This window comes from Phaenicophaeus curvirostris, chromosome 6 (assembly GCF_032191515.1).
Source record: "Phaenicophaeus curvirostris isolate KB17595 chromosome 6, BPBGC_Pcur_1.0, whole genome shotgun sequence".
NCBI lineage: Eukaryota > Metazoa > Chordata > Aves > Cuculiformes > Cuculidae > Phaenicophaeus > Phaenicophaeus curvirostris.
The window spans coordinates 3,435,894-3,460,234 of NC_091397.1; the positions used below are offsets into that span (position 1 = coordinate 3,435,894).

At 42.8% G+C, this 24,341-nt stretch overlaps 1 protein-coding gene across 1 annotated transcript in view; it reads right to left on the minus strand.

Annotated features, from left to right (window-relative positions):
- Positions 1-842: 842 nt before the first annotated feature.
- Positions 843-24,341, minus strand: part of VIPR1 (vasoactive intestinal peptide receptor 1) — a 109,165-nt gene continuing 85,666 nt past the window's right edge. The window contains exons 7-13 of the mRNA XM_069859189.1: positions 18,457-18,610; positions 14,969-15,029; positions 12,573-12,642; positions 9,511-9,602; positions 4,110-4,239; positions 3,592-3,633; positions 843-2,139 (exon numbers count right to left, since the gene is read on the minus strand). Coding sequence (XP_069715290.1) covers positions 1,948-2,139; positions 3,592-3,633; positions 4,110-4,239; positions 9,511-9,602; positions 12,573-12,642; positions 14,969-15,029; positions 18,457-18,610 — 741 coding nt within the window. The 3' untranslated portion in view covers positions 843-1,947. The remainder of the gene's footprint in view (positions 2,140-3,591; positions 3,634-4,109; positions 4,240-9,510; positions 9,603-12,572; positions 12,643-14,968; positions 15,030-18,456; positions 18,611-24,341) is intronic.

The window sequence follows — 24,341 nt, forward strand, 5'->3', positions numbered from 1 at the left end:
AACCACCCTCCCATAACTGAAAAAGGAATTGGTTGTCCAGATCTGCAGCTCTCCTCCTGGGCTCTGTGTGGTTTGTTGGTGGTGAATCGTGGATGCTTAAAGCAAGCAAAAAAAACCCCAAATGCACCAAGTTAAAAATGCTTCCCTTCAATGAACTATACTTCATTCTGAAGAAGTCCAAGTGCTGTTAGTACCTGCTCGTTGAGATCTCTGAAAGAGAAGTCCACCTTCCTTTCCACGTACATGAACTGGTGACCCAGATCCTCCCTCGTGAGGACAGTGCCCTCACAAGTTATGATGACACAGCCCAATTACTAAGTGTATACCTGAGCTGGGCAGGGATTTCCCACATCTACTTTAAAACTGATGCAATCCCATTCGATGCAGTTGGGTGGGATATCGGCATGAGCATCCACATCCTTGTGTTTTCTATCTTCTGAGTGATTTGGGGATTGTGGGGGATTGTCTCAAATGCAGTACCAGGGACGTGTGAGCTGCACGTGATGCCCTGCAAGCTGCCAGCCTGACATGTCTGAGTAGGACTTGGTTTCACCCCTCTCCTTTGCCCTTTCATCAAGAAAAGAAAAGAAAACAATAACTATTGTCTTGGTTTCAATAGGATCCATGTGCGTTCTCCAAATTCCCTGTATGGAAAACATTAGGCCTGTAGAAAAGAGGTAAAAAACACATGCATGTCTTAAAGATCTAACAATGCCTTCATCATAGGATGAAAGTTCCCTGTAAAAGCTGAAGAAGAAATTAATTTAATAGCTCCTTCACTCCTTCCTGAATCCTAGAGTGCCACTTCTGTGCTGAGGCAACCTTGTTCTGATGAAAGCAATTCTACTTGCTGCTGTGACGCTAATTTTTTCATCTGGAGAGTGGCTCCTTATGGTGGGTCTGATTCAATTAAGGATTACAGCGTTCTACATCTCCCTTTCCTGGCAGTGTTTGCTAAGCAAGTGCAAACGAATTACAGACCAACTGTTTTCTCCTCATCCCTAACGATCCTGCGTGTGTTAATGCATCAAGATCTATGGCTGAACCTAAAAAGAATTAAAAACACAGTCATGCTCCACTTTTGGCATCTGTACCTGGTTTTTATACATGCAAATCGAGTTTTCTGTTCATTGAAAACAATCAAACAAAACACGATGTCATGGACATAGAGCAGAGAAGGGCATTCACTCTGTTCCTTCTCAGCGACCTGCTTTTCCAGGTGGCACCCAAGGGTGCTTGGAAAGCTTTTGCTTACAAGGATGGTGGCCAATTAGCAGAGCACAGTGCAGCACTGGGGCATCCTCCAAGGGCTTTCCTGGTGTCGCAGCTTTGTCTTCACACATGCAAAATGCAGAGGCAGGGGCTGTGCGCTGGCATCTCTCCTTCCTGCTCATGTTCTTCCTGTTCCTTCCCCTTGTGTCCCTGACTCTGTCTTCTGTGCCTTATCAACATCTCTTATCAACAGGTCTTTTGGCACATTCATATGTTTGGCATTTTATTTCCTGCTTCTTGCCTCCCTCTCTCCTTTACTGGCTCATTTTTGAAAAAGTGCAATTTATGTGTTTCAGAGATGCCGGTTCTGGTAAAGCCACCGAGGATTCAGGCTCTCCCCTCCCTTGCCCCCCATACTTCATTGTTTATGACACATCAGGATCTGCCAGGCTCTCCTCAGGTGACTGAGACCTTTACTCAGAGTTATCAACCCCTGAGAGCGTGAAACTTAAGAGCGAAAGGTCTGAAAAGAGGGAGAGGAAAAATATTTCTCTGCCTCTTGGCTAGTCTGGTCTTGTTCTGGATGCCAGTGGCTTTTCCAGTTTTGTGTCCTGTGTTGGCTCATGAGAAGCATGTCATTTCACAAGGGTTTGTCATCGCATTGTTGATTCCTGGGGATCCTTCTGTCTCTCAGTTTCTCTCTTGGATGGTCAGTGCTCAGAGCATGACTCCTCATCACACCAGAGAGAATTCAGCCTGGAAGCCAGAGCATCGGCGTGTCTTTGGTGAGCACTTGGTCAGCATGGAGATCTGGGTGCTGAAGTTTGTGCCATTGCTGCCTAAGGAAGGGTGGTGATACTTCATGTCTGAGCCCAGGAACCGCTCCAGATGCCACCTCCGCCACTTTCGCTTGAGTTCAGCTTGGACCTAGGTGGTGAAAACACAAGCAAATCAGCAGAGGGGAGCATTTTCCATTGCTCTGACTTGTTTGTGTAAGTAGCAATGAGTGATCCCCCTGTTACAGGACCAAGAATTATTTTATGAAGGTCATTAAACTCAAGACAGAATTTTTAGCCACACAGAAGGGAGGACACACTCCAGACAGTGAACTACTAGTGCAGAAATCCCTGAGCTTCAGCAAGAAAGGTGAGCACAGGGCACCACTTATCTGATTCACTGAAGGTGCCAGACTGCTTAACTTTAATGGCAACACATTCCATGCTTTGTAAGTATAACTAAGATTTTTCTTTTCACTGCCCTGTTTTCGCACAAAACCAAATTATTTAACCATAGCTTGTTTATAAAGCTGTCAATGCAGCTGTGCTTTTTTTGATAGAAGCTACTGATTCCTGCTCAGGGAGTTTACATACATTATCTAATTTAAACTGTCCAGACTGAAATCCTGAACAAACTCGGCCAACATCCCTGTCCGCTCCTGCAGCCTTCCAGTATGAATCAGATAAAACAGCTGTGTCTGAGGATCTCTGGGTTCAGCCATCACAGAAATAGTACATCACCAGGATGCAAACTGTAGGACTGCAAATGTGGGAAAGGCAAGATCAATGAGTGCAAGGTAGAAGCATGTTTACCTGGCACTGGTTTGTGCCTATGCCTACATCAATTTGGATCATTAATAAGTTTGAGTATTTCTGTCCTGCTCCGTGCAAGCTTACTGGGAAAGGTCTTTGCTGGAGATGGGCTATGTGCTCTGCATGCCGCTGTGTTATGTACACATGGCATTGGCATGGCTGAAAGCAGCATCAGAGCTGTAAGAGAATGAATTATGATTCTGGACACTCTTCTCTCCCCAGGAAGCTGGAACACAAACCCAGATCACAGCTGCTTCTTTCTTGTTTGTGCTCAGTTTATTGAAAGTGCTCCAGCTGACAGCAGCTCCAAGTTTTTCGCTGCTCACACCTACTTGGTAGCCTTTGCAGTAGAGGTTTAATCAGTCTCTGCTGAATTTCTTACAGGCAGATGAAGCACGGTACAAAAATATCACTGCACTAATGAGCCTCCATCTTGGCAGTGGGCACTAAGCATGAGTAGGGCTTAGAGGATGGGCTTTATCTTTCCCTGCTGAAGGTGGTCTCTTCAGATCAGGGATTGTGCAAGGTCATATGGGAGTTCTCCTGATGCTGTCTCATGAATAAGGGATAAACTCAGCAGCAGAAATATTATAGTCTTCACAGAAGTCCTAATATGTTTATTAATTGTGTTTGAAACTGTCAGGCAAATGGTTGAGTTGTTTTTCTTGAGTGAGTGGTTTGACATGGAACCTTCCTGTCAATATGGTAACGTCAACAACAGGACACTTCTCAATTCCCTCTCCACAAGCCTCGACTGCAAACATTAACCAGAAATTATTGTTGGTCTTACCTCCCCATTGAGAAAACAGTACAGAACAGCCACCACAAATCCCTAGGGAAAAGAAGAGAACAAGCTTTTAGCACCTCACAGCTGATATGGTGTTAGTCTGTTTTCCCAAGTAACGAGTGACAGGACAAGAGGAAATGGCTTCAAGTTGCTCCAGGGGAGGTTTAGATTGGATATTAGGAAATACTACTTCACTGACTGGGTTGTCAAGCATTGGAACAGGCTGCCCAGGGCAGTAGATTCACTGTTATTGGAGGTATTTCAAAGATGTGTAGATGTGGCACTTCAGGACACGGTTTAGTGGGGGCCTTGGCAGGCAGATTCGATGATCTTCAAAAGCTAAATGATTTTGTGATTCTGTGATATTCCCCTAGACCACAATCCACTCACTGCAGCCCTGGAGAAAGGGCACACAGCTAGGAAACTGCTAAAATGCCCCTTAGGAACCACTTGCCATGCTTGCTAAACTTCTCCCTGCCAGCAGACCCGGTGACTGAGAGGTGGCCCAAAGGGTGGCTTACCTGGAATGACCCAACCACAAGCTCAAAGACCAGCTTAACTTCTGCTTTGAAATTGTCAGGGAAGAACGCAAACATGATGTAGTGAATGCCAAAGAGAGGGATCAGCAGCAAGGTGGACTTGGCCAGCCTCCTGTTGGAAAGACAAACATGAATCATAATGAGAGAGGGAAGAGGAGCTAAAGGATAAGCTGATGAGAAATCCTGCAGCTGAGCCCTACGCAACCCTGAAACTCCAATATGCTGCAGTATATATTTGCTGATTACTTGGATCATGATGTGCAGCCGGTATAATGCATATTAAGTAACTTTGTTTGTCCTTAGGAGATGTGGTATGGGCCACTTACCCTGAGGTCCTGGGAACAACCAGCTTTTCAACAGCCGCCTTGAGTGAGGCAGCACCAGGAGGCTGCCCACGTCCAGAGGGAAGACGTGTCTGGCACACAGGTAAAGGGAGGGAGTTGAGATAGCTCCTCGCAGCCTAACCTCACCAGAATCCCTCTGATGACCTGGGCTGGGACGTATGGATGTGATCCTGACCCTTGGCCTGGCATGGTCAGTTCACACTAACTAAGGAACTTGCTGGGATCACTTCTACAACCTTGCTTTCCTCCCTGTTAACAGCTTTCATATAAATATATAGGTGCCTTCACTCGAGAGAGTGTGATCAACGCTAGATTATTTCTCCTTAGCCTCAACACTGCAGACGGCTGGTGATTTCAGATGTGGTGACAACATAAAATGTCACATCTTTATTCCCAGGAACTTCAATGGAGGTATTTCTTTCTCCCTTTTCTCTTCTTCCTCTCCCACTGGAGATCCTTTTTCATCTTTACAAGTTAAATCATCATCTAGTGCTGCCTTTGTTTGCTTGGGAGTTGTGAAAATTACAGCTTCTGGGAGAGAAATGGTATGTTTAGCTCAGAATAATGACAGGCTATCGCACAATGAATGTCTCCAAAGGAGGGAGATGAACAGTATTAGTGCTTAATGGCATCAGGCTGTGTAATCAGAGGTCCAATTAGGAAGAGACGATAACTTATTAAACCTAATCATTATTAAAATATAGCTGACAGAAATAAAATTAAATCAAGGACTTAAGGATGCTTATGGGGGTTTTGGCTTCTGTGTTCCCCCCTCCCAGAGGCTTCTGAAGGAATTGAAGCTAAATCTGGGATGTTGGAAACATTCATTCTTCCATCTGCAAACCCTTCACCTTCAAAGTCCCATCAGACTCAGTCCCCCCAGACCATCTTAATTTATTTGCCATCTGCGTGAGTCCACTGGGAAAGCTGATGTGCCAGCTTTATGCAGATGTTGCTCATCACTCTGTCTCCCACCAGACCCTTCCAGCTTTCCCTGGGCCTTGCCAAAATACAGTTTGACTATAAGGCTGTGGTTGGAGGCTGTGGCTCCCCAGGGAATACCTGGTGGCTGAAAAGCAGCTGGCTGCAATTCATTCTAAGTGAAATGAGTGCCTGCAGGAAGCCAAGGAACTTCCCAGGAATTTGCCTTTACTACCATATCCCTTACTAGTAGGCATATCCCTGCTTACAGTGAGCATTTCCAAATTCTGAGTACTTTTGGATATATTGCTCTGCCAGAAGACTGTTAGTGTCATCAGTGACCATCAGGACCATGTTCCTCTCTGGTCAGTGTGACCCACACTAATATGATCTAGCCTGGATTCCCCCAGCTCCTGACATATAAGAAAGTAACTCATTTCTTTTCAAGCAGATCACAGTTCAGTGAATATTAATACTGGCTTTGCAGAGATCTCTCCTCTCTACTCAATCGTTCAGGAACAAGTCAACCAAGAGGAGATCAATGCAATGCTACCATAACGTACTATATTCATAGAGAGGCATTTGCAACCTCTAGTGGATTAGAAATTTTTATCATCATTGCAGACAACATCAGAGCCTCATTTATAGCATCTTTCTCTCCTGGCTGGTCTGTGGCAATGGACAGGACATAAATGCCTAACCTTAGGAGCCCCCTCCTCCAGTTTGCACAACATCCCAAACCAGTTTCTTGCTCCTAAGAATGAGATTCCCCAGAATATTGAAAGATGCCCAGGGCAGTGGTGCACCTCTGGGGCACCATCACTAGAGGTGTTAAAAAAACTTGTAGAGATGGCACTTCAGGACATGTTTTAGTAGACATAGTGGTATGATGGTTGGGCTGGATGGCCTTAGAGATCTTTTCCACCCTTAATGATTCTATGATCTCAGTTTGTCATCAAATCAAGGTTCCTATGGTCTAGCCCTGTGATATTCATAGAATCATAGAATCATAGAATAACCAGGTTGGAAGAGACCCACAGGATCATCGAGTCCAACCATTCCTATCAAACACTAAGCCATGCCCCTCAGCGCCTCATCCACCAGTGCCTTAAACACCTCCAGGGAAGGTGACTCAACCACCTCCCTGGGCAGCCTGTTCCAGTGCCCAATGACCCTACTTAAATGACCTATTTAAAGACTCCCCCCACTAAACACTGCAATGAGGAAAACAATCTTCCCCAGTCATGGTGTAATTTCTCCCAGGAAGCTAAAGCCTGTCTGTGCAGGAGTCAGAACTGCTTGGGAGATTGTCCAAAGCTGTTTAAAGCTCTCTGCTGGAAGCCATGGGTTCTTAAAAAACTCATTATTTCAACTCCCAGCACAAGGTGTACTTCCTAGACTTACTTTCTCTGACAGATATACAAGGTGACAGGTAATGTAAGGAAAACACACCTCCACTAGCCTGCGCTGAACCTACTCCTCTCCTTGGGAGTGGGTAAGAGTGAACCAACATTTCAGTCATGCTCCTTGAACACATAATGGAAAAGTTACCCAGATAATATTCATCTATGAACATGCACGGAACAGAAAGAGATGAATTTTGCTCATGATTTCCGTGGCAGAAAATCTCTATTTGTGTGAAATATTGCTGTCCCATTCCTGCACATCTCCCTCTTTATTTCCAGAAATCTGTTTTGGGAGTCTTGTTTGCACAGCTTCCAATACATAAAAGCCCAGTTCACTCTCTGTAGCACTAATGAGTGAGTCAGCAGTGCACCTGAACTTCCAGCCTGCAGCTAAACTAAAACCGGTTGGAATTGAACAATACTGTCAACATGTCAACATGTTATTTTTTGTATAAAATAAACAATATAAAGTAAGCAAGAGAAGGAGGGAGAAATGCAAATGAGAAATCTCCAACGTTGTTAGTTTAAAACATACTGATTTCAGGTTTGGCAGGAGGAATCCACACATATCACTAGCAGCAGTTTTTTGCTAAGACTTCTTGGGTCCTGCAGGCCAAATCGTTGAAGCCAGCAGCATTTCTAGTGGTAAGAGAATGAAATGTGAAAGAATCTGTGAACCCAAAATTGCAGATCACATGCCTAATGGCACTTGTAAAAGGGCCTGGGTCTGGATCCCAGGTGTCTTTACAACTGTCTAGACATTAAATCTTAGCACCACACTGAGAACTCCCCTTGGTGAGATCAAGCCTTCAAACTGGGACACTTAATACTTGTCTCCATATATAAGTGTGGTGTCTTGTGTCCCACTGCAGTCATTACAATTAGGGAAGAATTCCAGATGCCCTATAGAAATATGGCTCGTGGCCAGCTGCTGCTGTGTAAGGGTAGAAGTCTCCCATGGGTCCTGGGTCCTATATGGCAGGTCCAGGCAAGTATCTCAAATGTCCTAAAGCACCTCATATGGCTTGGGCACCTATACATGAGCAACTGATTATATAATGACATAATGGAATAACTGAAATAATGGAATAACTGAAATAATGGAATAACTGAAATAATGGAATTGAGATTTTTTTCCAGGTGGAGGAAGAAGGTGAGGAACTGAAGACATGAAGATCATTTATACTTCAGCAATGCCTCCTGTTTGGCAGGCCAGTGTGGAGAAGTCTATGTTACTTACTGCCCTGACATGCTACATCTGTTTACAAGGCAAAACCAGCTTTCCTGGCAGCTTTCACTTCATTGGAAAATGTAAAGTAAAAAGCCCTGAACCCAAACTCAGCATGACCCCAGAGGTAATCTGGGCATAACCCTTCCCATGCACATTGGCAGCACTTCTACTGAGATGAATGGGAGCCAACTGCTCCAGCCTGCTGCTTAGTGCTAGAACATAATTCAATATGCTGATTTAATCTATGTACCTGGCCAAAGCTGTTGCAATCCTGTGGGTACAAAGACACAATGCACAATTGGAAACACATAAAGGGAGGTGACAGAAAGCACGGGCACTGCTAATGTTGTTGTGTTATGATGACAGAAAAAGAGGTAATTGGCTCTGGCTGCTGCAGGGAGAAGTTAAGGTCAAATAATGGAATTTCCTTTCATAAATCTGAGAATTTCTTGAGGTAGATGAAATGCATAATTTACCGTCACCAGAGAGAAAGATTCAGTGTCATGGCTAACTGGTATTTAAGAACCATAGTGATATAATCTTCCATCTGAAGAAGAATTGAGCTCATATTCTTCAGGGTACAACAGTGCACTGCTCCCTCCAAAGACAAAGATTTATGAACAGCGACCATGTAGACACTGGGCTTTTTTCTTTTCAGTTCTTTTCTAGGAAACATTCAGTAAATATCCAGGACAGATGAAATTCTGAGCCAGGACAGTGGCAAGAGTGCAAAATAAGCTGGTCCGAACTTTTATTATATTTGCATCGAAGCCAGAATAAATCCATGCAGGTAAGACAGATTTCTCACACTCTTAAAATACAGCAACTAAGACCAGTCTCAGTCACTGAGACAGCTGCTTGTCTCACTTCCACGTTGTTCATTATAATAAGCCCCATTTAGGTCAATCTTCTACCACTGGAATGAATGCATTATGACAAGCAAAAATTCTGAGAAACTGCTGCTTCTTCACAGTGAAAAGAAATACAGTGAATTAATCTAACATAGTTTAGGGGTCTTCTTTAGGATGAGGAAAATTTGGTGTAGATTCTACTGAATTTACTAATTTTATAGATCTCTGCTTCTTTCAAAAAGGAAGCTGAGGGTAACTAGTTCAGAAACAAAAGCCTTTATACTGTGGACAGCTACTCTTGGTTGCCTGTAAGGGTCTCTCCACATCCAGAATCCAATAAATATTTTATATATAAAGAAAAATCTTATTTTGCTTCATGATGATTTCTATCACTTTCTTCTTACTCCTTCATCATTAAGCCCAGGAGAAAGCCTTCTTGCCCCTCTGTTCAAAGTGACATGGAACACAACCAGTCATTTTAGGAAATGCCCCACTTCCTGATTTCTGGTCAGCTTTCATTAGTTAACAAATACTTGATTCCAGTCAGTGCAGACAGATGTGATACTGAACCAACAGCTGAAGAGTTTTCCCCCAAACCACGTAACACAGTTAGAGAAGTCTAGGACTTACGAATATTGGCTGGTTTCATTGTGTCCTACGTCTGGGGAATGCAGCTTCTGGACTAAGATACGGATGATGCAAATGAAGAGAATAAAGTTCACCTGTTGGGATAGGCAGAAGGGAAACAGAGAGAGAAATAAAAAAATTAGTATTTTTGTCCAGTGAAAAGAGACGATCACTACAGGGGAGTTCCTTTCACTGCATTATTTTTGCCATGGAACAAGCTGTTGTTAAAAAGCCATGAGCAGAGAACCCCCCTCTAGGAGCAAACAGTAAACTGACATAGGATGGCAAGCATCTTGGGCCTGACATCAGTCTGCTTGGGACTTTGTGTCATATATCCCAAGTATGATGATGTCAAACCCATAGAGCACAGCTATGCACGACGTCCTGCTGCGCGGGGGAGTGCCGACGACAGGGTGGGAAAGGAGCCTTGGGATTTAGCAGAGCGACGGAAGTCAAAGCCCTCGGGAGACGGTGACTTGGGACTGCCTGCTGAGCATGTCAAAGACTGAGGCGGTGAGCCAAGGAAACCAAAACAAAACACAAAGCAGTACCCATTTAAGATTGCCTCTACTCAATGCTATGGGGCATGTCTTCTCTGGAGAGAAGCTGGAGACCTTTTATAGCAAGGGATAGATCTCTGCGACACAGCAGAAAACATTCTTTCCTACAATGTTAGACCAGAGGAGTCTAGCTAATACCTAGATTTTAGATCGTGCTTTTCACTCAAAAACCCTCAAGGTGCTCTACCAACATACTCCGACAATGTTAACCTTATTTAATAGCAAAAGTCTAGAGCTAGGAATGAAAATTTCCTAATGGCACGTGGTAGGTGGCATGAATTGAATGCACATCGACTTGTTTTTAAGGTCTTATCCACTGAATCATGTTGTTATTCATGCAACGTGTACAATGCAAAAGTCATGACAGATTTCTGTAGACTTAGTTTAGTTTTCATTTGGCACACAACCTCTTTCTTTGTCCTTTCATGTTAGAAAATGCATAAATGATTCTGGTAGGTAGAGACTTAAAGGCTGGAAGGGACTGTATTATCCAGCCAATATAATTTCCAACAAAAACAGATTGTAAAATTTCCTCTGGAAATTCCTACATTTATCTTCACAACAGGTGAATGAAGGAAACTGAAACACACCTCTTATTTAGACACTCCTTTTTCAAAGGCTATAAGTGATTGGAATTAGTTGCATTTCTTGGTTATGATGTATTGCTTAATCACTTTTTACCTATCCTGTGCAATTTTTCACAATTTCAGTTAATATTCATTTGCTTATAAAAAACTGCTTGCAGCTCACTTAGTGACGAGTCAAATTTATCAGTTTAAACCAGAATTATATAGATAAATAGCTCTAATGAGCATTGATAGCACACAAGCTGCAGCACTAAAGGTAAGAGAGAGCAGTTAATTACTGACTATGTTGACTCGTAGTGGTCAAGAGTAAACATGGACACAAGGCAGTGACAAGTCAGGTGGAGCATGATTTACTGGCTTAACACAGCCTTAGAATTGCTACCAGGACACAGAAGAATTTGTTTGTTTTATTTTTCAACCCAAGTATAATCAAAGGCATTTGATCTGTTCCTAGGGTGTAGTATCTTGTATATCTTATGTATCTTTTATATCTTATACATTTTATATATCTTATATAGGTATTTCTTTCTTCCATTGAGATCTATTTTTAATTCCTGTAGGTATGTAGAAAACATCGCATTCCTCCCTGAAGAAACCTGCTGTTCATCAGACAGCAGCTATCATGCCCTTTTCTTTGTGACAGTTTTATATGATATCTGCAGAAGGAAAATCAGAAACGGCTGGGTAAATTTTGTTTGGCAATGAAGAAATAATTTATTGGTCAAAAGAAAATACAGACTCATTGATCTGAGGAGAAGAGGGTGTATTTCTTTACAAAGGGATTATCTTGGGAAAGGGAAAATACTATCTATAGCTTTCTATGATGACATAAATATTATGAGATGTGTCACCTAAGTATTGTATTTCTTTTCAGCGAGGTGGATATAGTAAGATGTAATTATTCAACTGTTTCAGTTTGGAATCCCTGTATGACAAATGCTACAGAAAAAAAGGCTTCTTGTAAAGGTCATAATGCACGTGGATTGAGAAGAATGTATGACTAAGAAAAGATTTCTCTTTAAAAGAGTTATATTTGGGTTGATTTCTGTTTCCCTCTATTTCTTCTCTTCCCACATACTTGTTTTCATTTATGAAAACTCAAAGCTAAGTTTAACTCAAGTTCATTTGATTTTACATTTTGGCTTGACAGCTGACAGAGGAAACACATAATATTCAACAAGTAAGGAAATATTTCGAGTTCCTTAGGAATGTCGTGGTTTCCATGGTCAGAATAAATCATATCCTGAGAAGTAAGAAGTACTTTTGTAGTTTTATCTGGAAATTAGCCAACCCTCTCAAGAACTTACTTTAAAAACACATAGCTGGAATCCAACTTTATACTGGATGCTATAACAAGAAGCAAATGTCCCAGGGAATTAATCTAACTTCTTTTTAGCTAGGTAGAAGTTTCTGGTAGCACACAATGCACTTTATAGTGTTGACATCTACAACTGAACAAGTCATCCTGGGCTCTGCATATGGTCAGCTCAGAGAAACTAATACACTCATGGAACAATTCATCTGATCTACTATAGACATCCACTGATTCAATAGGCAAGACCAGTTTTTCTTGGAATGCTAACCATGTTCCTCAACCTCCTCTGGCTACACATACCCATGACAACTGCACCAGAGCACTCAGGGCAACTAACTGAGATGGAGATAGTCAGAGTTAAATGAAGTCAGCTCCACCTTGGCTGTCTAGTCACTCAAGCTCTTCCCATGGCCAGTCCTTAAAGGTAAATATATTTATCAGAAGGGTGAACTTTTTCATCCTAAGACAGACATTCAATACATGGTGGGATTTTATCTGGCAATGGATTTTCCATGAACATACACAGAACACTTCTCAACATGCCTTCACCCCCCTTAGTATTAAAGATGGCTTTCCAGCCTGCACACTGTGCTGATACTTTACCAAAATAGACACCAAAATAGGAGTTTTAATGATCCACCAAAACGGGGATTCCACTATTTCCTCCCAGCACCTAAAAAGAAACAAAACCAAGCTTAAAACATTAAGCAAAGCGAGCAAGCAAGTACCTGTGTACTCTTCTCAGGTACTTGGTTTTCCTAAAGGCTAAAGATGGCTGTGCTAGGCTATGTGAAGAGGACTAAACCTGGTGTGTGTGAACTGGGAAGGACTGAAGACTTGATTTGAAGTGTTTTTGAGCACTGATAGGTACAGAATCACAGACTCACAAGGCCTCCAATGCTATCCACTATCATGGATGGAGATTTTGTTAAGCACAAAGCTACTAGCACCACCAGAAAAAAATACCCAGCACGCCCTTCTGAAAAAGATGACAGGCATGGTGGGATTAGTCCAACTAGCTAGCTGTCTGAGCTATGGATCTAGCCACACAAGTCCATAGGGTCAAGCGTGCGATTCATTTCATCCTGAAGTCAGAATTGTTTGCAAACCACACCATTCACCTTGGACACCTGGAACCATTAAGGCCAACAAGAAAATGACAGAATAGGAATGAAGTGGAAATGACGAATATTGCTTGGGACACATTTATCTGCAGACCTTACAACAGTCAGGTGATTGAAGGTGCATTTTTAGGAGAGCATTCATGAAAATTGGTCTGCATTTATGTTTGAAATAGATTGGTGGAACCCATCATTGACAAATTCACCTGGATTCAGCTCATCCAATACAAAATGTTGGCAGTGCAAATAATAGAAGATGAAGAGAGGCGCTTTTAGGGTACAGTTCCTGTGACCTATTTTAAGCATTAACTTTAGAATGAAGAGAATTGCACTCCATGGACTACACTGACTAAATTTCTATTTGCTATAACAGAAGACTACAGTGAATTGCTCACATGCAGGTTTAGTGGTGGCTTGGCAGTGCTAGGTTAAGGGTTGAACTTGATGATCTTAAAGGTCTTTTCCAACCTAAATGATTCCTTTTCTATGATTATAGTTGGTCAGGTGCACGCTGCCCTTTCATTTAGAACTAAAGTGGCCCTAATTATGTCTAGTACACTTCACTTTTAAAATAAATTCAGGCAGTCTGAACGAAGGTTGCTTTAATTTGGAGTTCGAATGTTTAAATAGAGACTTAATGTTGTTTAACCAATCTTACATAATTAGGTTTTACGTAATCTGGATTAATTTCCTGTATTTTTTCTCTGTAGGTAATTTTAATATACCAAGAAAAATCTGTTAGCTATCAGCATAGCCTGTAAATTCACACCCTGTTTTTCTTAGCACAAAAACGTAGAGCTTTAAGGCCTTCAGAAAATGCAAAGGAGTCTGCATTTTTATTAAGAATTGATGGGGCTGAGTGGGAATACATGGTAAGAAGAATTGGTATTCAGACTGCTTAAATCTTTTGGTCTCTATCTCATTGTAGAAGCTATTTATTAACAGAGTAAATAAGGTCAGTTTTATGCAGATAGAGTAAAACCATAATAAAAATCAGTAACCCTCAGGAAATGTGTTAGCATGACTATAAATCAAAAATGCAATGAGAAATCTGAGCTGCTTCTCCTACTAAAATAAGGACAAATCAGGACACATTTGGAAAGAGAGAATGTATAACAGAAAATGGAGTTAACCATATGCTGTAAGTGCAAGAAGCGAGGGCTGGCACAGTGAGCACACAAGAAGCACCTGACTCTGTTATTCTGTCTATTTTCTCATAAAAGCCTTTCTAATTACTGAAGTTTGATTGCTTGAGTAAAAGCATGAAGGGAGATTGCAGGATCAGATCCTATTTATCTGCATATATCCTTTGATACGTCTAATATCTGCCTCATTTACTTAGTGGTATCATATCTCCTTCTTAGATAAATTATCAAAAGCAGCTATTAGGTTAAAGAGGATGAAAAACAGATCCTAAAATCAGTCAAGGGGAAAAACTCAGAGTTTTTAGAGTTTTTCTTTTGAAGAGATAACGTGTGTGTTCATTATCTGCTGCACCAGCATACTTAGGGTCAATTCTGCAGGATGCACAGCTCTGCTCTGAGCATGGGACAGCTGCTCAGCTGGTATCTTTGCTATACATGAGATCACAGAGCAAAACACACCATCAGGGTCTGATCACAAATTCCTTGCAAGTAGCCTGACCAAGGGGCTGGGAAACAAAGAGAGTGAGTGACTTGCCACAGTTAATATAAAGTGTGCGTCTTCAGGGAGACCTTGGAGTGTTTCCCAGTTCATGGTGCAGGGGAAAGCCTCTGCTCTGACTGGGGCTAGGGCAGGATGGCTGGGTTACTAAAACTGCAGGGGTTCCCTTGTTCTTCCTTGGAGATAAGGGAAGAAGTAATTATATAGTAAAGAGAATTGAGTCCATAGGCTTACCCAACATCGAAAAAGTAAATCCTGACAATAGTCCAAGCAGTGATGAACACAGAGGGGGCACCTGACAAGAGAAGAGAGGGTGTTACTGTCAGAAATTATTACCAATGTTTACAGGGCTTTCTCCCCGACTTTCCACCTCTCTTGAGCATCTGCCTTCCCTCAAGAGCAGGCAAATGCTTCATGCTTTAAACACTCAGATATCAAACGAGCAACATGTTGCTTTTCCCTTCCACTGGCCATTTAAGATGACTTCCCTGTAACTGTTCCCTAGCAGATTTCTCTTCCTGTCGCAGTCCCTACAAAAAGACTTCTGATAGTGAAATGCAAAGAACAGGAATCGCTTTAGACATCTACAGTGTGAACAACTGTAATTTAAGCCTGTCACCACAGACGCTCTTTAGTATCAAAGGGGAGAAATATGTATTTCTAACACAGAGGTCATCTGAGCTACTTTAGATGTTTTCCTTAGCACAAGAAATACAACCTTGGACTCCCTTGACTGTATTGCCTGCACCTCCATTGACTATAAGGAGAGCCTGAAGCGACAAGTTCACATGTAGTTGCCTGTAGCTGGCCAGATGAACTTGCTCTGTTCTTGACTAGGGTGCTTTTGTTCCATCCTTGGGGTGCTTCTTTTCTCCGTCTCTTGTCTTTGGTTAGATGTAGATTGGAAATACTCCAGGAAAGACATGTCACTTCGCTCTGCATCAGTCAGTGTTGCGTATTATTTGCTATCTGCTATTTGCTATTTGCTGATTTCTGAGTGCAATAGCAATAAAAAACAACCTGTCAGCCTCACTTCTGTGCCTGGGAAGATCATGGAACAGATCCTCCTAGAAGCTACTCTAAAGTACATGGAGGACATGGAGGTGATTAATGGCAGCCAGCATGGCTTCACCAGGGGTAAATCCTGTTTGACCAACTTAGTGGCTTTCTATGATGGGGTAACCACAGCAGTGGACACAGGTAAACTGACAGATCTGATCTATCTAGACTTCTGTAAAGCCTTTGACACGGTCCCCCCAACATCATCCTCTCTAAATTGCAGAGATATGGATTTGATGGGTGGATGGCATGATGGACTAGAAACTGGTTGGGTGGTCGTATTCAAAGAGTACTGGTCAACGGCTCAAAGTCCAGATGGAGATCTGTGACTAGTGGTGTCCCTCAGGGGTCCATACAGGGATGGGTGCTGTTTAGTATCTTCATCAATGATATTGACGGTGAGATTGAGTGCACCCTCAGCAAGTTTGCAGATGACACCAAGCTGAGTGGCGCAGTTGCCACAGCGGAAGGATGGGATGTCATCCAGAGGGACCCAGACAGGCAGGAGAAGTGGATCTGTGAGAACCCCATGAGGTTCAACGAGGCCAAGTGCAAGGTCCTGCACTTGGGTCGGGGCAATCCCCGACTTCAGTACACAATGGGGGGTGATGTGATTGAGAGCTGGCCTGCAGAGAAGGACTTGGGGGTGCTGGTCGATGAGAAGCTCGACTTGAGCTGGCAATGTGTGCTAGTAGCCCAGAAGGCCAAACATATCCTGGACTGCATCAAAAAAAGCGTGGCCAGCACGTCGAGAAAAGTGATTCTGCCCCTCTATTCCTCTCTTGTGAGACCTCATCTGGAGTACTGTGTCCAGTTCTGGAATTCTCAACATAAGAAGGGTATGGAGCTGTTGGAACAGGTCCAGAGGAGGGCTACAAGGATGATCAGAGGGTGGGACCACCCCCCATATGAGGACAGGCTGAGAGAGTTGGGCTTGTTCAGCCTGGAGAAGAGAAGGCTCTGAGGAGATCTCATAGCGACTTTCCAGTACCTAAAAGTAGCCTACAAGAAAGCTGGAGAGGAACAGTTCATAAAGGCTTGTAGTGATAGGACGAGGGCAAATGGGTATAAACTGGAGAAGGGCAGATTTCAACAAGACATTAGGAAGAATTTCTTCACCATGAGAGTGGTGAGGCACTGGGACAGGTTGCCAATGGGAGTTGTGGCTGCCCCCTCCCTGGAGGTTTATAAGTCCAGGTTGGACGGGGCCTTGGGTAACCTGATCTACTGGGATGTCCCTGCCCATGGCAGAGGGTTGGAACTAGATGATCTTTAAGGTCCTTTCCAACCCTAACTGTCCTATGATTCTATGACTCTATGATTCTATGAAAAACAGAATTGTAATGGGTCTCAAAATAATTAATTCCTGCATGACCCATTTCAGATCCATCACTGATGCTCTTGCAAATGATGGAAGACTGAAAGGCCAAAAGATCCTTCAAGCACCTGCCATTTTCTTGAATTGCCCTTCCTCATCCAAGCAACCTCAGAATACATCACGAGTGCAAGATATTTCCTTTGATTTAAAATCATTGGTTTCATACATTTTCCTTTAATATCTGCCAGCTCTACTGTGCTGAAAGAAAGGATATATATATATGTAAGGCAGGTTTAAAGAAGTTCTGACCTGAATAGCTGTATCTGAAACAAGGTCTGCTAACATCATCTCTTCTCATATTTACAGCATGGAGAAATGCATCTCTTCCACAGTGTGAACTCAAGCATAACTCTTGTCACTTTCGATGGAAGTTACTCTATGGCTAACTGATCAAATCCTGAGTCCAGGCATACCCCTGTACATGGCATGATTTGATTTTTTTCTTTTCTTTTCAAGATTCTTCCCCGCTCTAATTATTTTGCAGTTTCAGCTATCGAGAGCATGGAATAGAAAGCCATTTTGCTTACTTAAACATAAATCTTCAGCTAAATGGCTTAAAGGGGAAAAGAGATCTCTCTTTTCTCTTTGGAGAAAGAACAGAAGTTGATCTGCTAGGATTAATTTGCATTAATTCAGCTCTGAGACACTTTGTGAAGAGTTTAATTGTGTCTATCTTGGAACTTTCTCATTTTATTTTATTTTATTTTATTTTATTTTATTTTATTTTGGTTTGGTTTTATTTTTGTTTTACTTTATTTTACTTGTATGAGACTACATTCACATTAAAGCTGGAGAAATCATAAATGCAGGTAAGCAGAAGGTTATCAGAATTAGCACACAGGCAACTGGATCTCAGGATAGCTATTTAGCTTGAATTCAATAAGAGAAAGAAAGAGAGAAGGACTGCAGCACCTGGTTCAGTCCAGGAGTCCTGCTTTTCCGGGAGTTATCCTTACAATTTAAGGTCAACTTTGGGATCCCAGTCAAGATCAAATAACTAAATGACTATAAAGGTGATGAGGAGTTTCAGGCCCATAGTCCTTAAAGACATTGAGATGCTCAACTATCAATAAATCTAGCAGAAGTTAACTTCTTAAATACCTTTGAAGATTTAGCCTAATGCTATTAAACTCCTCTCACCATCACTTGATCTTGGTCATGGTCACGCTAACAACTCTTGGCAGCAAGTTAACACGTACACTACATCTCTGCTCCATCTGAGCCCCTAAATTTGGGGATTAAATTGCTGTTAAAAATGCCCGCCACCTTTTGAGAAGATGCATACCCCAGCCAATCAAAATGTACCACCAGAAGTACTTCCTCTCTGAAAAGAAGGAGATGACCAACAGGGTGTGAAGATACAACCCCTCCACCAGGAGCCAGAAGAAGTTGGCCATGACGCAGTACTGGAAGAAAACCATCATGGCTTTGCAGCCTACCTGGAAGAGAAGAAACGAAGAGTGGTGAACTGTATCATGTTTCCATAGTAAACACACCGAATTACCAGTAAAACTTGCTCTGTGTGTAGCTTTGAGATTGTTTTTTGCAGCACCTGAAGCCCTTACGTAACAAGCTCTATGGCCAAAAGCAAAAAACCCTACTAAGCTTGCTTGGGGTGGACATGCTTGACAACATTACCCCCTGCATTGAGTGTACAGTGTGCATCTTTGAGAGAGCCAGCTCAGGCTCTCTCAAATGCAGGCCATTTGACTGTGTGAGCCTGGAGATGAACTGAAGCTTGGAAACCCTGCTGAGCAGTAACAGGCTGGTAGGCTGGATCATGATTGCTACCACCATGGTGCTGCTCTTTGTAGGTTTTGGATGCACATCTGTGGGAAGCTGTCTGAGTGGTAGAGGATGCCAGAAAAGTCCTGCCCTGCCGTAGAGGCACCAGCTTCACTGTTCTGCCAGGGGTGGCAGACCAGGTGAAGCAAACCATTGCACTGGTTCAAGAAAAGCCCTCCAAAAGAAGTGCTACTTTGAACTGAAATCAATTCAGTGACTGGTTTACAGTGCAGTTTTGGTTCAGTATGATGGAAGTGATCTGCACCAGAGAGTAAATGAGAATGGGTGAGAATTTCTTATACTATTTTTGGCACTATTGTCAGCATCTTAATGAACAACACCCTGAGTGACTTGGGCATCACAGACCCCCTCATCATTCTCAGTGAGGCTGCCTGCTGGTATTACTGGGGTCCCTGAACCCAAAGAAATGAAGCCTCTGAATTGAACAAACTGACTTCCATGGGTAATAATATTCATCATCCTTATCATCATCATTAGTAATAATAATAATACAAATCTGTGTCAATTAACCTTTGAAAGCAAAGTCCAATTGTAATCACTCCATGGCCTGGTAGTTATTGTGAAAACTCAAGTGTCTGGACTCAGAGGTTTGAAGAATGCCAGGTCTACAAATAATTGTGAATGCTCACTTAGGAATAAAAGAACTGGGATAGGTATTTTCAAAATAAAGAGAAGGATAATGAGAAGTAGGGTAAACACTAATGAGTGGGAATAGATTTGATTGTATTGGAAGGGAAGGGATTTGAAAAGGGAAGCAATGTTGTTTTTTCTCTAAGAAATGAATAATTAAACACAGTACATGAATATTCCACTGCTGCACAGGTAATGGGAGCAGTCACCTTATGAAAGAGAAAGAAGTGGGAAATTTCTCTGTAACAAACCCACTGAAAACCAGCTGAGAGTAGAAATCAACTGCCCAAAGAAGCATGTCAGTCCTGGCCACGGCCCCAGCACGTGGTGTATCCGGGTCCTGTCACAGCTTTTCAGGAGACCATTGGTTGCATCATTACACTCATCCATGCTGTCTAAGCATCCCTGAGATGCTGATTCAGCAACAGCCTCACTGTCTTCAGTGAGTCTACTTGAGTAATAACTGCCCCTGCAGTTATTGGGGCAAAGGAATGAGAATCTGGCTCTTAGACCCTCTGGTTGGAGGCTCTTCCCTGGTGCTCTGCATGTGAAATACGTTGAATTTACAGCAATAATTGATTTGCACCAGATACAAGCTCACAATCCCCCCAGCACCCATTCCCCTCTCCTGCTGGAAACAGTTGCTATGAAACACACCGATTAAAAAGAGAATTGTGGAAAGTGTTTTCTTGATCCCACATGTTTTGGACGGGGACTGGTCCTCACTGATTGCTTAAAATAAATGCAACCCACCTCTAGCACCTGCCAGTATGTCATCAGCTCCTGCTAATCAACTTATATGCTCCCTCCTGTGAGGCAGATGGCAGAAGCAGAGACTTGCTGCAGGGTGGTGATGGGGGAAGGTGAAGGCAAAACAGGCAGTTAACTCCCAGGAAGGTGACACAGAACTGAGCTGACAATGCTTTGGGATGTAGCAGCATCCTCCCCATGGCATCCCTGTGCTCTGTGCTTCTCCCTGCTACTGTATACATATGGCTTTGGGACACTGACACACCTCATTTCTCTCACCCAAAGCCTGCGTGGCTGCTTGGTGTGTCTGCAGCCAGTGGGGATTTGCTGGTGTGAGCGTACTCAGCTGCATTTTGCCCTAAATCAGCAGCTCACAGGTGAGGCACGATGTTTAAGGGAGCAGTTTTGGTGCATCTCAACCACACGCTTCTCAAACAGGGATTTGTTTTGGGGACTGAACATTGGGGAATCCTTTCTGGATGGTTGCATTGAAGTTATGGCAGAGGCATAAGGCTTGAACATGTAAGAAGAAACTGCAATATTTTATAGAATCATAGAATCATAGAATAACCAGGTTGGAAGAGACCCACCGGATCATCGAGTCCAACCATTCCTATCAAACACTAAACCATGCCCCTTAGCACCTCGTCCACCCGTGCCTTAAACACCTCCAGGGAAGGTGAATCAACCACCTCCCTGGGCAGCCTGTTCCAGTGCCCAGTGACCCTTTCTGTGAAGAATTTTTTCCTAATGTCCGGCCTAAATCTCCCCTGGTGGAGCTTGAGGCCATTCCCTCTTGTCCTGTCCCCCGTCACTCGGGAGAAGAGGCCAGGACCCTCCTCTCCACAACCTCCTTTCAGGTAGTTGTAGAGAGCAATGAGGTCTCCCCTCAGCCTCCTCTTCTCCAGGCTAAACACCCCCAGCTCTCTCAGTCGCTCCTCGTAAGACCTGCTCTCCAGCCCCTTCACCAGCTTTGTTGCTCTTCTCTGGACTCGCTTCAGAGGAGCGAGGAAAGGCTGCTCACAAAAAGTACACGTGATTTCTGCCTAACAGAGGCTCTCCGGAAGAAATTCATGGACTGAGGTTGCAGAGCAACTGAAGTTACACAGAGGAAGCTGTGTTGAATTTGGGCTGTGGCAGCAGAAGCCCAAGATATCGGTGCCCAATTACATCATCTCTTCTCCCAGTACTGTCAACTGTTTTTTACAATAGTTTCTGGCCCCTGGTCCCACCTCCTTCCCTAATGTGGTGGTGGAATTGTTACAGGCCTGGGCTGGATCATGGACATGGGCAGCAGCTGGGTTTTGGCAACTTCTTCTCTGAGGGACCTGTAGTAGATTAATTCTTTGCTCCATGCTAAAGCATATTTGGATATTTAAGCAGTTGCTACCACCACAGGCATTTTTTTGTTTTACCTGAAGAAAAGATATTTTTATGCATTATTTTAAGCATATGGGAATGATTTATTGCAGCCAGGGATCATCTGCAGCGTGGGGATGTCCTGCAGTGGAACAGATTTGGATGCACTGTTCAGTCTTACAAATTAAATCACATATTTTCTTACTGCTTGGACTTCTTGCTAATATTGTCTAAGCTGGGTAAGTTTACAGTACATCAGCTATTTCTATGAGAGTTGCAGTTTCACTGCTAACTGCAGTTTTGTGCTTCCACTGAATCTTCTTTGATATACAATTCAGTGACACATTTTAAAAACAGCCCTTTCTGGCTTCATCACATGCAGCACTTGCTAATGGGTCTCTACCTTCCTAATCATTTGGATTCAGCCTCAGATTGCCGTTATAATGCTGGGAAACAAAATCCACATTTATATAAGATGCTTACCCTTTAAATGACAGACACTAGGCAGAGCTGTTATATCTCATGGAAAACTTTTTTTCATAAAGAGCAGACCTCATAATGTGTCAATATTGAAAGACTAACACAGGCTATGTTTAGAAAAGAAATTTTCAGCAGGAAAAGCAGCATTACCATGCTGCCTTTTCTCTTCTATTCCCTTCCACTACCTCATTTACAACAGCTTAATTTCCTGTCATTCTCCAGCAATCTTGCCATGCTCAAGTCCACATGAGATGGTCTTCCTTGGCTTTGCAGATCGCAGATCCACCCCACCCAAGCTCCTATCTGCTTCCCTTCTTCGGGACTGCATTAGACACGAGCCATTTGCTTTTCCCTTGAAAGTCCCCTCTCTTTCCATATGTAATGCCAGTGACTAACCACTGAGATGGATTCTGCCTCCAGTCAACAAGGCTTGGAAACCTCTTTGATCCCAACAAACACTTTTGTTCTCCTTAAATTCCTCACAGTCAACAAGAAAATGTAATCTGAATCATTGTAGAAGTTTGCGTGTGGATGAGACAAGGCATGTTTTAGACCTAATGTGTGGGCTAACCCTCCCTTGCCTTTGTGTGCGCCCAACCATCTAAGTAAGAATCTACATTTACAACTGTTGAACTCAGGACTATCTGAAAAGAAGACACTGTGCGTAAGTCAGCTATTTAAAAGTAGAGTGCTAGTGTCATTTTAGGCACTGTCAGGCAGTCTGTTTACCTTCTAGCTGTTGCCCCAGAAAGATTGGGATTTTTGTAGAGATCTTTGGGAAGTTCACAGGTATCTTAGGAGGGATGAGATACCCATACTCAGATAGTAGAAGTCTGCCCTTTATGAAGAATCATTGCTGAGATAGCAAGACAAGGGAAAAAATGTACATATTGCATTGTAATACAGTTCTGAAACATCGGTTCCCTCCAACTTGATAACTAGATAAAACTTGGAAATAATTTCTATTATTTTGTACTTTAGATGGATGTTCACACCTGTACAAAGTGGATGCAAAATACTGTCTTGCTCATCATGGAGTGTTTAGCATTCTCTAAACATGACTGTGAGTGTCTACCTTCTGGACAGGAACCAGGACTATAGCTACCAAAGAAAATATTTCATTTCAAATTTAAGGGCATGTATTGCCCTTTCACATGGAGTTGCCCTGAGCATAGAATCATATGGGTTGGAATGGACCTTAAAGATCATACAGTTCCATCCCCGCTGCCATGGGCAGGAACACTTTCCACTTCATCAGGTTGCTCAAAGCCTCATCCAAATTGGCCCTGAACACCTCCTACAGCATGCAAATATTTATTGTCTAACAAGGCAGTTGAGATGGCTTTGAAAGAGAAGGGGACTTCTTGCAGTCATTTTAGAACAAATACTTAATGAGCTGTTTATACTTCGGAATATATGCTGTCTTTTCAAAAAGGAGATGGGTGAGTAGGGATGTAGCACGTAACTGGTTAGAAAGCTGGTGTGATGTTGAAATGTGTTTATTTGAGAAGCTGGACAAAATTGTGAGGGTGTCAATAGTGAGCCAAATTCGGGGCTTTATGGAATGGTGTGAAAATCAACACAGCTACCCACAGCCAGCATGCAGCGCAGCATTCATGTGCTATGGCAGCTGCAAAATACACAGTGCTCATATCACAGGAGGAATGCACTCAAGGTGCAACCAGACTTTCTGAGAAAGAGGCAAAGAAAAGGGACTTAAGGGTGAGAAAAACAAGACTGAGCAATGACCCTACCAGGCTTCTTCCCTGTGCCTAGCAGCACTTTATATTTTTAAATAATGCTAGCCTTGGGAAAAGCATCTTTCTCCTGAAGTTTATATAGTGACCAGCTGACTCACCTAGGAAAATGTCGTTGATACTGGAGGCAGCAATTAAATATATATATGTCATACTCCTCAGTGATAATAACTCTGCTTGAGGTATAGCTGCTCATTAAGAACCACTACGGACTGTAAGTCTTGACCAGCAGTATTTCTATTTCTTTAGCTCAGTATAAACAACTTAGTTGGAAGGAGCTGGTCTGAGAATGATGAAGTGTTGAGGGAGGTGCACACAAAACCCATGTGCATGCATCAGCCCCTATGAATGCAACAAAATTCTACAAAAAACGTCAGTCAACTCCACA